This window comes from Orcinus orca, chromosome 3, assembly GCF_937001465.1.
Source record: "Orcinus orca chromosome 3, mOrcOrc1.1, whole genome shotgun sequence".
Classification (NCBI taxonomy): Eukaryota; Metazoa; Chordata; class Mammalia; order Artiodactyla; family Delphinidae; genus Orcinus; species Orcinus orca.
The window spans coordinates 62,365,492-62,376,781 of NC_064561.1; the positions used below are offsets into that span (position 1 = coordinate 62,365,492).

General features: G+C 44.4%; 1 protein-coding gene across 6 annotated transcripts in view; it reads left to right on the forward strand.

The window, feature by feature from the left end:
* Positions 1–9,420, forward strand: part of PPP2R2B (protein phosphatase 2 regulatory subunit Bbeta) — a 456,145-nt gene extending 446,725 nt beyond the window's left edge. For all 6 annotated transcript variants that reach the window (XM_049708048.1, XM_049708047.1, XM_004280391.3 and 3 more), the window contains 2 exons: positions 5,893–5,984; positions 8,695–9,420. In XM_049708048.1, coding sequence (XP_049564005.1) covers positions 5,893–5,984; positions 8,695–8,974 — 372 coding nt within the window. In that variant the 3' untranslated portion in view covers positions 8,975–9,420. The remainder of the gene's footprint in view (positions 1–5,892; positions 5,985–8,694) is intronic.
* The last annotated feature ends 1,870 nt before the right edge of the window (positions 9,421–11,290 follow it).

Here is an 11,290-nt window from a genome sequence, read left to right on the forward strand (position 1 = left end):
GCAAGGTCATTAGCTGAGTGAGAAGGAAGAGAGTTGAATTGACTAGGGCAGTATGGTAGGGTTGCTCAGGGATCCACTGGAGGTTTATATTATTGATTTAAAGTGAGACTAATCTGTGTGATTGTGTGTTTTTTCCAGCCACATTCACCTGCTTGGTACAGGTAAGGAAGAGCAGAAAGTTAGATTTAACCAGTGATGGGGTTTTGCCAAGGGAGTACAATGGAAGGAGGGAGAAAAGCAAGTTCGTTGAAGGTATCTATTAAGGGAGTGATTGATTGATTGGAATGATGGATGGCTGAATCTAAGGCTGGTTATAAGGGGAATGAAGAATTGATAGAATCAAGATACTAAAGGGCATGAACTAAAATGATAGGAAGTAGCAAGAGTGATACTTACTAAACACATACAGTTATAGTAATGACAAGGCTCATAATATGACCCAGAAAGCAAAGGACAAAACGCACTGAAAATGATGAGGCCAAGTAACCGAGAGTCCAGAGTATTCGAATCGCTAAGAATGATGGCAGGGATGGCGATGGAAGAGAAACTGAGGCGCTAGAGTGGCTTCCAGGAATGGGGTAGAGGGGCTGAGAACTGTTGATGACTGTAAGAAGGATGGGTGGCAGGAAGTCATGTTGGATGGCATGACTTAGAAGGAGCTGAGGACCCGAGACAGGAATGATGATTGTCCTGAGCAGCACAGAGCCCACTCACCTTGGCACACGAGGGCAGAAGTCCAGCCGTCACGTGAGTGGCCTCAGGAGAAGCAGGAAACGTTGAGAGAGGAGGTTGAGGACACCGAGGACTTTGATGGCTGACCGTGAAGCTGTAAAAAGGTTTGGGGGCCAGAATTGAAGACCACAGATGCGGTCGAGGTAGTTTGGTTACCCCTGTGTGTTTGCGTTCTCATTGTCCCCCACATGCCGCCCTCAGGCTCCCGCTCACAGCCCTCATCTTCAGCACAGGGCTAGAGCAGACAGGAGTGCCCCCTTCAGCTGTGCAGTCAAGCCATCTGGTGTTACGTTCCTTAGTACGAAAGTGATGGCAGTGGGACCTAGAACCTGACAGGGGTGTGGCCTGCTGCAGAGCCGTGCTTAGAGAAATGTAGATTAGGCTACACAGTGGGGAGAGCAACTACTACTTTTATTTTAGGGAAAAACTTTTAGAACAAAGCTAGCTAGCTGTGACATGAAGTCATCAGCATTTTAAGATCATGCTTCTCAAATCGTGTTTACCTAGTAGTAGATGTAGACATCTTCTTTGTAGAACACTGAGGAAGAGCTCTCATAGCCCATTATTGAAATTAAGTACTACAAAAATTATTTTAGATGACATATTTCAAAGCAATTTAGTTAAGTTTATATACTGTATCAGATGGTAATATAGTATATCAAAGATGGTAAGCAAACTGAGTGTCTGGAACACTGTTGAAAAAAATTGTAAGGACTGGTCCAGTGGGAAGGAATTCCATCATCAGTTACTACTGCCTTCCCTGGGCAGGGAGACAGGTGATACTCTTTTGTATCTTCATACATCCATCAACTGATCTCAAGCATGTTTCTGGGAATAAGAAGCTGTAGACTTAAGTATGATGAGCTATGTTCACGTTTTCCTATAGAACAGGGGTTGACAGACTGACCTCTGGAGCCAAATACAGCCACACCTGATCATTTACCTATTATCTATGGCTGTTTTCATGCCACGACGGCAGAGTTGGGTCGTCGTGACAGAAACCATATGGCTCCCAAAGCCTAAAATATTTACTGTGTGATCCTTTCCAGGAAAAGTTTGTCAACCCCTGAAACAGAAGAACAAACCAACAGAGTTTAATTGTGCTAGGCCTCACAGTGGTCTATCAACTATACAATAGCAGGCTCCCACAAGTACATGATTTGAGAACCACTGTGTTGGGAGACTCGGCTTAGTGTCAAAGAGGCCATCCCCAAGCTCATAGGAACATAGCATAGAAACACTTTTTGCAACATGAAGAGAGAAGCTTCAAATAGGACCACGAGTCTTAAGTTTTCCCTTACTCTGCTCTCTAGATGTTTGTTTCTCATGTCGTTATCTTACCTCTTTCTCTCCTCTGATGGAAAAAAGTCTATCTTCTCTGCCTAAGATTTTTCTTTTCTTACAACAGAATATGTACGCAACATACCTTCATAGTGTAATAGATCATCTTTTCCTGTAGAGGCCCTCAGTTGGAGGTAGTCAGGAACTTCCCAGAACTGCTCCATCCTGTTGGTAGGAATGTAAACAGGTACAGCCACTATGGAGAACAGTCTGAAGGTTCCTTAAAAAACTGAAAATAGAGTTACCATATGATCTGTCAATCCCACTCTCGGGAATATATCCAGAGAAAACCGTAATATGAAAAGATACATGCACCCCCAATGTTCACTGCAGCACTATTTACAATAGCCAAGACATGGAAGTGACCTAAATGTCCATCATCTGTCGATGATGAATGGATAAAGAAGATGTGATATATATATAATGGAATATCAATAAGCCTAAAAAAGAATGAAATAATGCCATTTGCAGCAACATGGATGGACCTAGGGATTATCATACTAAGTAAGTTAGAAAGAGAAAGACAAATATCATATGATACCGCTTATATGGGGAATCTAAAATATGACACAAATGAACTTATCTACAAAACAGAAACAGGCTCCAGAGAACAGACCTGTGGTTGCTAAGGGGGAGAGGGAGTGGGGGAGGGATGGATTGAGAGTTTGGGATTGACATATACACACAGTACTATATATAAGATAGATAACCAGCATGGATCTACTATCTATATAGCACAGGGAACTCTACTCAATATCATGTAATAACCTATATGTGAAAAGAATCTGGAAAAACAATTATATATATGTGTGTGTATAATGGAATCACTGTGCTGTACACCTGAAGTTAACACAAGAAACATTTTAAATCAGCTAAACTTACAAAAAAAAGATGGTTCATCAAATAAATAAAAAGTTTCAGGAAAATAAATAATGAAAAAAAAAAGTGCTCCATAACAGATAAGAGGAAGAAGTAGGGGGAGATAAGACTGAAAATAGGATCGATTTTGCCTGTCTTTTTCCTCCAAAAAGTAGGAGATCTGGAGTATGACGATAATAAATTTGACTCCCATTGCCCACTGCACTAATTCCATCTTGACATCCTTCCCCTTCAGAAGCCCCACTCCTCTTCCTCTTCTCCCTCTATTACACAGAACTTGGAAGCAAGTCAATGATAAAATCAAGAAGAGGCAAGAATCAGGCTTGCTTTCTAGAAAAGAGACAGATTCTTGAGGTCAGGGTCCTCCAACCATCAGAAGAAAAGTTCGACCCCCAATTTATGCCCTTACCTCCACCATCACTTTCTTCCAAGGAAATAGTCTGTGCTGATTTGGGAGAGGGGGAATTATAGTCAAGACCAGGGTTAGGCAAACCATGACTCAGAGGCCAATCCTGTCTGCCACCTATCTTTGTAAATAAAGTTTTATTGGAACACAACTCCCACTCATTTGTTTATATATTATAGCTGCTTTTGCATAGCAAGGGTAGAGTTGGGTGGTTGCTATATGGCCCACAAAGTATAATTATTTACTATCTGGGCCTTTATAGAAAAAGTTTGTCAAGACCTGGAATCAGCTCTCTTTGTCCCAGGACTCTCTTCTGCTTTGCTCAAGGATTCTTAATGATAACTAGAGATCTTCAACAAGCAGAAATGGCCCTACAAACAAAATCGCCTTCCAGATCAGATCTGAGCCACTTCCAATATGCACAAAAGGTGGAGGAAGGGAAGGACAATGACTTAATTTATAGCAGAGTTCCCAAGCTCAAGACACAAGCCTCGCCCTTACATCCCATTACCTAACAAAGCCAAAAGCCCAGCTGCAGATGGATTCTCTTGTCACTATAGCACTGAAGCAGATACCCTGACAAGGCCCAGAACTGTTTGGGAACAAGAGAGTAAAGGTGGAAGAAATTAATTTGCAGACTTAGAAATCCTTACACTGTCAAAATAACTCAGAGAGCTTTTCAAATACCCAGAACATCTAATGGAACAAGGAATGAATCTGACCTCATTCCTCTGCCCAGTGCTAAGCACACAGCTGAGCCTCTGAGCTCAGCATCCAACAGAACTCTGGGGTCAAGGGAGGTGAGGGGCCTAGGCTGCAGGAAAAGGGAGAGTGAACCATCCCTGTCCATCTAAACAAAGTCAAACAGTGCTTTTCATAACGTCCCTCTGCCTTCACCCAATTTTAGCTCCCTCTTGGCCTCACCTCAGTTCCCAGCTCCTGTCTAGGACTGAGACCCCACGTTAAGGCGAGGCCAATGGGGCAGAGCCAGTGGGAGGTAGATTGCTAGAGAAGGCAAGAGTGCGTGTGTGCTCCAGAACCCAGATCCCGGGTTCCCTTCCCATTCTGTCATTTCCTTTCCTGTGTGATCTCGGACAAATTGTGTCATACCCGGTACTTCATCCTCTGTTAAAGCGAAGAGAATGACAACACCTACGTCCTAAGATGATGTGAGAGATGAAATAAGATTCTATGGATAAAGCGCCTGGCTAATAATAACAAGCTGGCGTATTATGCATGCCTGTTATAATTACCAGTCCCTATGACAGAGCTCAGGAAGAATTCAAAATTGCACCCAGATTACTACCCTCCAAGCCGTAATCCTATTTGCCGTCTTCACCTGAGTTGCTGAATGCAGCTGGAGAAAAACACCCAACCATGCTGACCAGATGCATTTAAAATTCACATCCAACAACTTCAAGCGGCCCTCGGTGCCTTCCAGAAACCCTGCACTGTTTCCCAACTACCTCCTCCCCTTCCTTCCTCACTCTCAGCTGATAACCTTGCTTCTTATTTCACTGAAAAATAGAAACAGGAGAAAACTGCTGTATACTCCAGGGCTGCGCCATGCACATCACATCAGAGTCTACCGGATGAGCTCCCTTGGCATAGACATCTCCGAATTATAGATCCCAAAAATGAACATGGCAACTCCATCTTTCCACTTGCTCAAGAGAAAGATGCAGGAGCCCTCTTTGACTCCTGTTTTTCCTCTCCACACTTCACAGTGGATCCATCCCCAACTCCCATCAGCTCTCCTTCCAAACATGTCGAGAATCCAACCACCTCCCACCACCGCCCGCTCGGGTCCAAGCCGTCATCTATCACCCAGGTTACACCTAGCCTCCCTGCCTTTGGCCCTGCAGGCTTACACTCTTTCACGACACAGCAGGCTCAGCATCCTTTCTGTGAAGTCTGTTCACATCACTCAGAGTAAGGGGCCTACGGGAACTGGTGAGCACACGCTGAGCCCTCCACACTCTGCACCTTCTGCCACCATCTCAGGTGAACCCTTGACTACTCACCCTGTATAAAATAATACTCCCACTCCCTTTTTCCATGTTTTTTTTCTCTATATTTTTATCACCATCTAAACTATCTTATATACTTACTTGGTTATACAGTCTCTTCCCCAACACTGGGAGGAAAGCACCCCAGGGGTATTCTGTTCACGGGTCTCTCCCAACCACATAGCAGGCATTCAATAAATACTTGTCGAATAAAAGGCTGAAAGAACGGCATCCTCTAAACCAGCTTAGAAAATGGGGCTGTCCCGCTTAATGGGCCCTGCTGTACGCCACCATCTATGTAAGCAAGTTTGTTTAATCCACACTAGCCGTGTGAGCAGCTCACCAACTCATCTTAATGTGCCAAGGCCGAAGAGGGCCACACCTGGGTTCAGATCTGAGCCCATCCGATTCAAGCCACATTTACACTGAAAATTAACAGCTCACCTCCAAAGGGGAGCTTCACACAGAGAAATCATTTTTAAAAATAATAACACCCTCTTAATGTGTCCTCCCTGCCCCAACCAGGTTCACGACTACCTCCGCAGCAAGCTGTGCTCCCTCTACGAAAATGACTGCATTTTTGATAAATTTGAATGTGTGTGGAATGGGTCAGACAGGTAAGAAAGGTCTGTGTGGCTGGGAACTTTCCAAAGGTGGTCCCTCTCCTCGTGAAGGCCCTGGGCTGTGTATCCTAAGCGGGATGCAGCCAAAGGGAGCTCAAAATCGAGGCCTGGCAGAGACGCACCGTGTGGACCACTGGATGACCCTTGAGGCAGGCCTGGAAGGGAGGGAGGGATGAGTGACACCCTTGACTCCTCTTTCAGGACTGGCTCAGGTGACCGCTTAACCTCAAGAAAATCCTACCTCGTACACACAAGACACTCCCAGAGCTGGGTCAACATGGCTAAGACGAAGCTCCACCAGCACATTTCCAGCATGAATAGTTCAGATGACGGCAGACTGTGCTTTCTAGATGGAAAATGATTCCTCGAAGCTGCCAGGATAGACCTGGCCAAAGGCCCTGGTGGTTCATTAACCGAATTCTACTTGGCCTCGTTTATCACATGTCCTGAAAGTGATTTATGACTGTTTTAAGGCCTTTGATTTCAACAGTACTTCCTATTACCTCCCCATAGTTTCTTTCTGGTTTGACAAATATTACAGATGACCCTCTGATTTCCAGGAGAAGCGAGCACAGGCTACCAGGGGCTGTTCCTCGATGAAGGTGGTACCAACAGTAGTGCTCAGAAGCGGGGAAATTCTATCACGGCAAAGCGCTCGGAGAGTCGAGCTCTTAGTGAGCGCAGGCTCTCCCTCTGTGACCCTTGTTGGGCTTTTTTTTTGTCAGTGATCCAAAATCAGCCTTCCACTTAGGCCTGGAAGGAATCACCACGTGGCAGAGGACGTGCCCAGTTGGTAGAGGGCAGAGCAACTGTGACCTATTAACAAAGGCCCTCGAGGGGAAAAGAAGCTAGCCCAGCCCTATTATTTTATTTATTTTCATTTACAACTGTCATTTATTCATTGTTTATTAAGAATAGGGTTTTTTTTTAATATTTGTGGTTGTTATTGTTCCAGTTTCCCTCCTATCTTAACCGAGATTCAAAAACTGTACTTACTAGGTACTTTCACACACATCATGTTTTTTAATCCCGACCACAATCTATCGAGATTGTTTTCACCATCCCCATTTTCCAGCTGAGGAAACGGAGGCTCAGCCAGATCAAGTAATCTGCCCAAGCTCATGACCTAGTAAGCAGTAGAGACAAGAAGAAGAGTTTGAATCCTAAAATCAACATGCTTTCCACCACATTACAACTTCTTTCCATAACTGAGAAAATGTTATTCTTGGTCCAGATAAGGTTGAGATTATTTTCGCAGAAAAGATCTCTTTCTCTTACTGTTTAAAAACAAGTCGAGTCGGGCTTCCCTGGTGGCGCAGTGGTTGAGAGTCCGCCTGCCGATGCAGGGGACGCGGGTTCGTGCCCCGGTCCGGGAAGATCCCACATGCCGCGGAGCGGCTGGGCCCGTGAGCCATGGCCGCTGAGCCTGTGCGTCCAGAGCCTGTGCTCTGCAACGGGAGAGGCCACAACAGTGAGAGGCCCGCGTACTGCAAAAAAAAAAAAAAAAAAAAAAACAAGTCGGGTCATGGTGAGGGAAGCAAAAGTCAGTGCATGCTGATTCACTTTGTTATAAAGCAGAAACTAACACACCATTGTAAAGCAATTATATCCCAATAAAGATAAAAAAAAAGTCAGTGCATGGGAAGCAGTGAGGCCAAGTGGCTGAATGCTTGTGCCCCAGAGTCAGGCAGATGTGGGCTGGAGAACTGACTTGGCTACTTATTAGATGTGTGACACTGTACAAGTCACTCACTTTTCCTCCTGTGTAAATCCCTTACATGGGATGAAGGAAGAGTAAATGAAGTCTGGGGTAAAACACTCAGCACCCTGCCTGATGAGATAATAATAGCTCGCTCTGCGTTCTCCCATCCTAACCATCCAGTCAGAGCCTCACCCACAAACAAGGCCATGCCCACCTCCCCAGGGGGCAGCCACAATGGGACGTTACTTGGTATCTTTCCCTCAGCCTGTCATCTTGTCCAAACTGTCACCATTAAAGAGTCAGTCCATTGCTTCTGGAAGGCTCTGGCATTCACTGCCCTCTTAATCAATTGTAGATATGCCTGAGAATGGATAACTCTCGTAGAAAGGTAGGAACCATCTGTCAGTCCCCTCAAAGGCTTACTTCCTTATCCTACATCCTTTCAGAATTGAATTTTTGTTTACTCCCTTCCCGAGTGAGACCATGATGGCATCTAATTTTTTGGAAAAGGCTGAATTTAGATCTAGTTCTTAGCAGGGGGAGGAAACATGCTGGTATGTGTGCTGTACTGCCAGCATCCCTCCTGCAGTGCTGATGCAAGAAAGCCTTAGCGGTCGGGCAACACAGAATCCCTCCTACTGTAACTGTGCTTTAAATGTACACAATACAATGACGGTTGTTCTCAGTGTTCCTACTCTCATAACTTCACTCCAGCCTCAGAATCCTGATGTGAGGGAGGTGGGCTGGGATCATTAAAACCACTGGACTCATTTATGGAGCCCAAGAACCAAAAGGAATCTATTGGTAAATAGAGGGTTATCACGATCCTTCACCCAGCCAAAGAGTTTGTTGCTCTTAGTGATTCCAAAGAAACTCAACAATCACACTACAAAGCCTGTTGCAGTTTTGGGTCTCTTGTTTGTTTCTCGTGTGGTGCTGTTTGCTCTAGAAAGCCTTTGTCTGTAGCGCTCAGTCACTCCCTTTTTCCTCTCTGCCTTGCAGTGTCATCATGACGGGCTCCTACAACAACTTCTTCAGGATGTTTGACCGAAACACCAAGCGCGATGTCACCCTTGAGGCCTCGAGGGAAAACAGCAAACCCCGAGCTATCCTAAAACCGCGCAAAGTGTGCGTGGGGGGCAAGCGGAGAAAAGACGAGATCAGTGTCGACAGTCTGGACTTTAGCAAAAAGATCTTGCATACAGCTTGGCATCCTTCAGAAAATATTATAGCAGTGGCGGCTACAAATAACCTATATATATTCCAGGACAAGGTTAACTAGGAGGACAAGTTATTACTTAATAATCTCACATACTGAGTACTAGTCAAACAAGTTTTTAAATGTTTCTTTGGGTGTTCATTTGATGCATCGACTCTAATTTCCCTCTGCAGGAAACAAATGGAATAGAAGTCCATGGAGTCCAACCTTCCCAAATCCCCAGTTCTAAGAAATTTTGTCAAACCCAACAGGTTCTGGGACACTTCTGTTTAGAATTGAGAGCTGCCAGCTAACAGTAATTCTTCCATAGCTGACTTGAATTTCTGATGCTTTTATTGCCCCGTTTTCTCTGGTGGGTCCAGTGTTTTGTTTCTAGGTGTCTGCTGAGATAAAATGAGGTTGTCTGTAGTATTTAAAGAGAAAAGAAAGAGATACTTTTTTTTTTAATTAAGCAACTCCATTTGATGATTGAAAAAAAATTCAACGAAAAATAAACACCGTTTACTCTACTCTTAGAGAAATTCTCCTTGTTTTGTGAAAAATCGGAACCAGTCAGCATCTCCTGCCCCTACGGCACTTTTTTTTTTCCCATTTCCCATTTTCTTTTTCACAATTTCATTTGAATCAGAGATTTATTTCACAAGGCTGCAAAGAGGATGCAGAATGGGAAGGGAAAAGGGCCACACCAACACTGCTATATTCTTTTCTTGTAAGCGCCATAGAAACAGCCCGAGAATTTGGCTAGGAAACACCGTGAATGCTTCAGGGGACATAAAGAGAACACTTCGCTTCTCAGCGTTAACTTGGCAAGGCCGTGTGCGGCCAGATTCCATCTGCTGCTTCGTTACTCTTGCTTTTTTTTGTTTTAAATGGCTCCATATAGTCCTCTACTTACATGTTCCTTGGCTTTTTCCCTTCAACCTTTTCCAGCTTATTTATTCCATTGACTTCTTTCTAAAGGCCGAGTCCTGGTTGTTCATTATCTGGCATTCTCAATGCAACAGTAAGTTGGAGGCCACGGCAGCACCCCTGGCTCCCCGAGAAAGTGTCTCCAAAGCAGCCCCCTCCCCTCTTCCTGGGTTTTGTAACCAAAAGTAACAGTCCATCAGTCTCCACTGTAGCTAGAACAAAAATGGCCAATACAAAATGCCGCTCTGCAAAGGCTGATCAAGTGCTTCTAATCCACCCTAAGCTCACCATCTAGAAAAACAGACCAGAGGGTTCTCCTCCTACAAAAATGGAATATGGGGGAATCAGTCAAGAAGCTTTGACATCAAAGTAGAGTCTGCTGGAAACTGGGGAGGCTGGTTCCTCCTTCCCACCCATTGAGGATTCAGACATATAACTTCCAGAAGGTCTCCTGTGACGCACCTCTGGGAAGGAGACTAAATGAATTCAAAAGACAGAGAAATTTGAAACGGAGGCTCAGGGAGGAGGTGGGAGGTACTCAAAGCCGGGCCTGGGCTCAGTGTCTCCATTCCTGTCACCGTGACTCATTTCCCCAGACTTGCATTTAGTGAAATAGCTTGACATGAGAATTTTCCTTTTAAAGAGAAATTTTTCATTCGCTTTGTATATTTATTAGAAGTCCCAACGTTCAAGTGTAATTTGTTTTGTAAGAGGGAAAAATGGTGAAAGAACCATCTTTCAATTCTAAGCTACTATCCATTTAATAACAGCTTTTTGGCAAGGAAATAACTACTTAAATGAACAATTTCGTAAGATGCGGCTCAATTTCAGAAGCATTAAAATATGAACAAGTACATCTCAAAATTGAGGAAGCATGTGGATGAAAGCGTGCCTTTCTTCTTCGTATTTATCTTTCCTGCGATGAAAGCCCCAGTGGAAACTCTTGGGGCAGGATGCCTGGCCTGAGGGGGACAATGTTCTCAGAGGAGACCAAGAGAGCATCAGAAACTTGTCCAACTCACACAGAACTGTGGTATCAAGATAGATAGAAGGACCAGACAGTTCCTGTCCTGAGTCGCCCATCAACTTCCTCACAGCCTTTTCTCTGCTTCCCCAACACTCAGCCCTTCTGTCTGTACCAGTTGACAGGACAGATCATTGTTCCTCAGACGTAAGCATCGACCCACCTCTGTACTGTTACTCATTTCACATTTATTTAAGTCACCTTTTCTAAAAGCAAGACTTAGCCTCCTCCACACAAAGAATATTCATGAAATGTCAGTTTTAATGTTTTGTTCTAACATTAAAATGATCACATAACCATTCATGTAACAAACATGTACCCATTCACCACCTACAGGCATTTTGTGAACCCCAGGGCGCATGCTTACCAAACTTCGGGACACCGAGCTCTGATGCCACAGAACAATTAAGCCTTTGGAGCCATCAGAGACTTGCCATGGACAACGG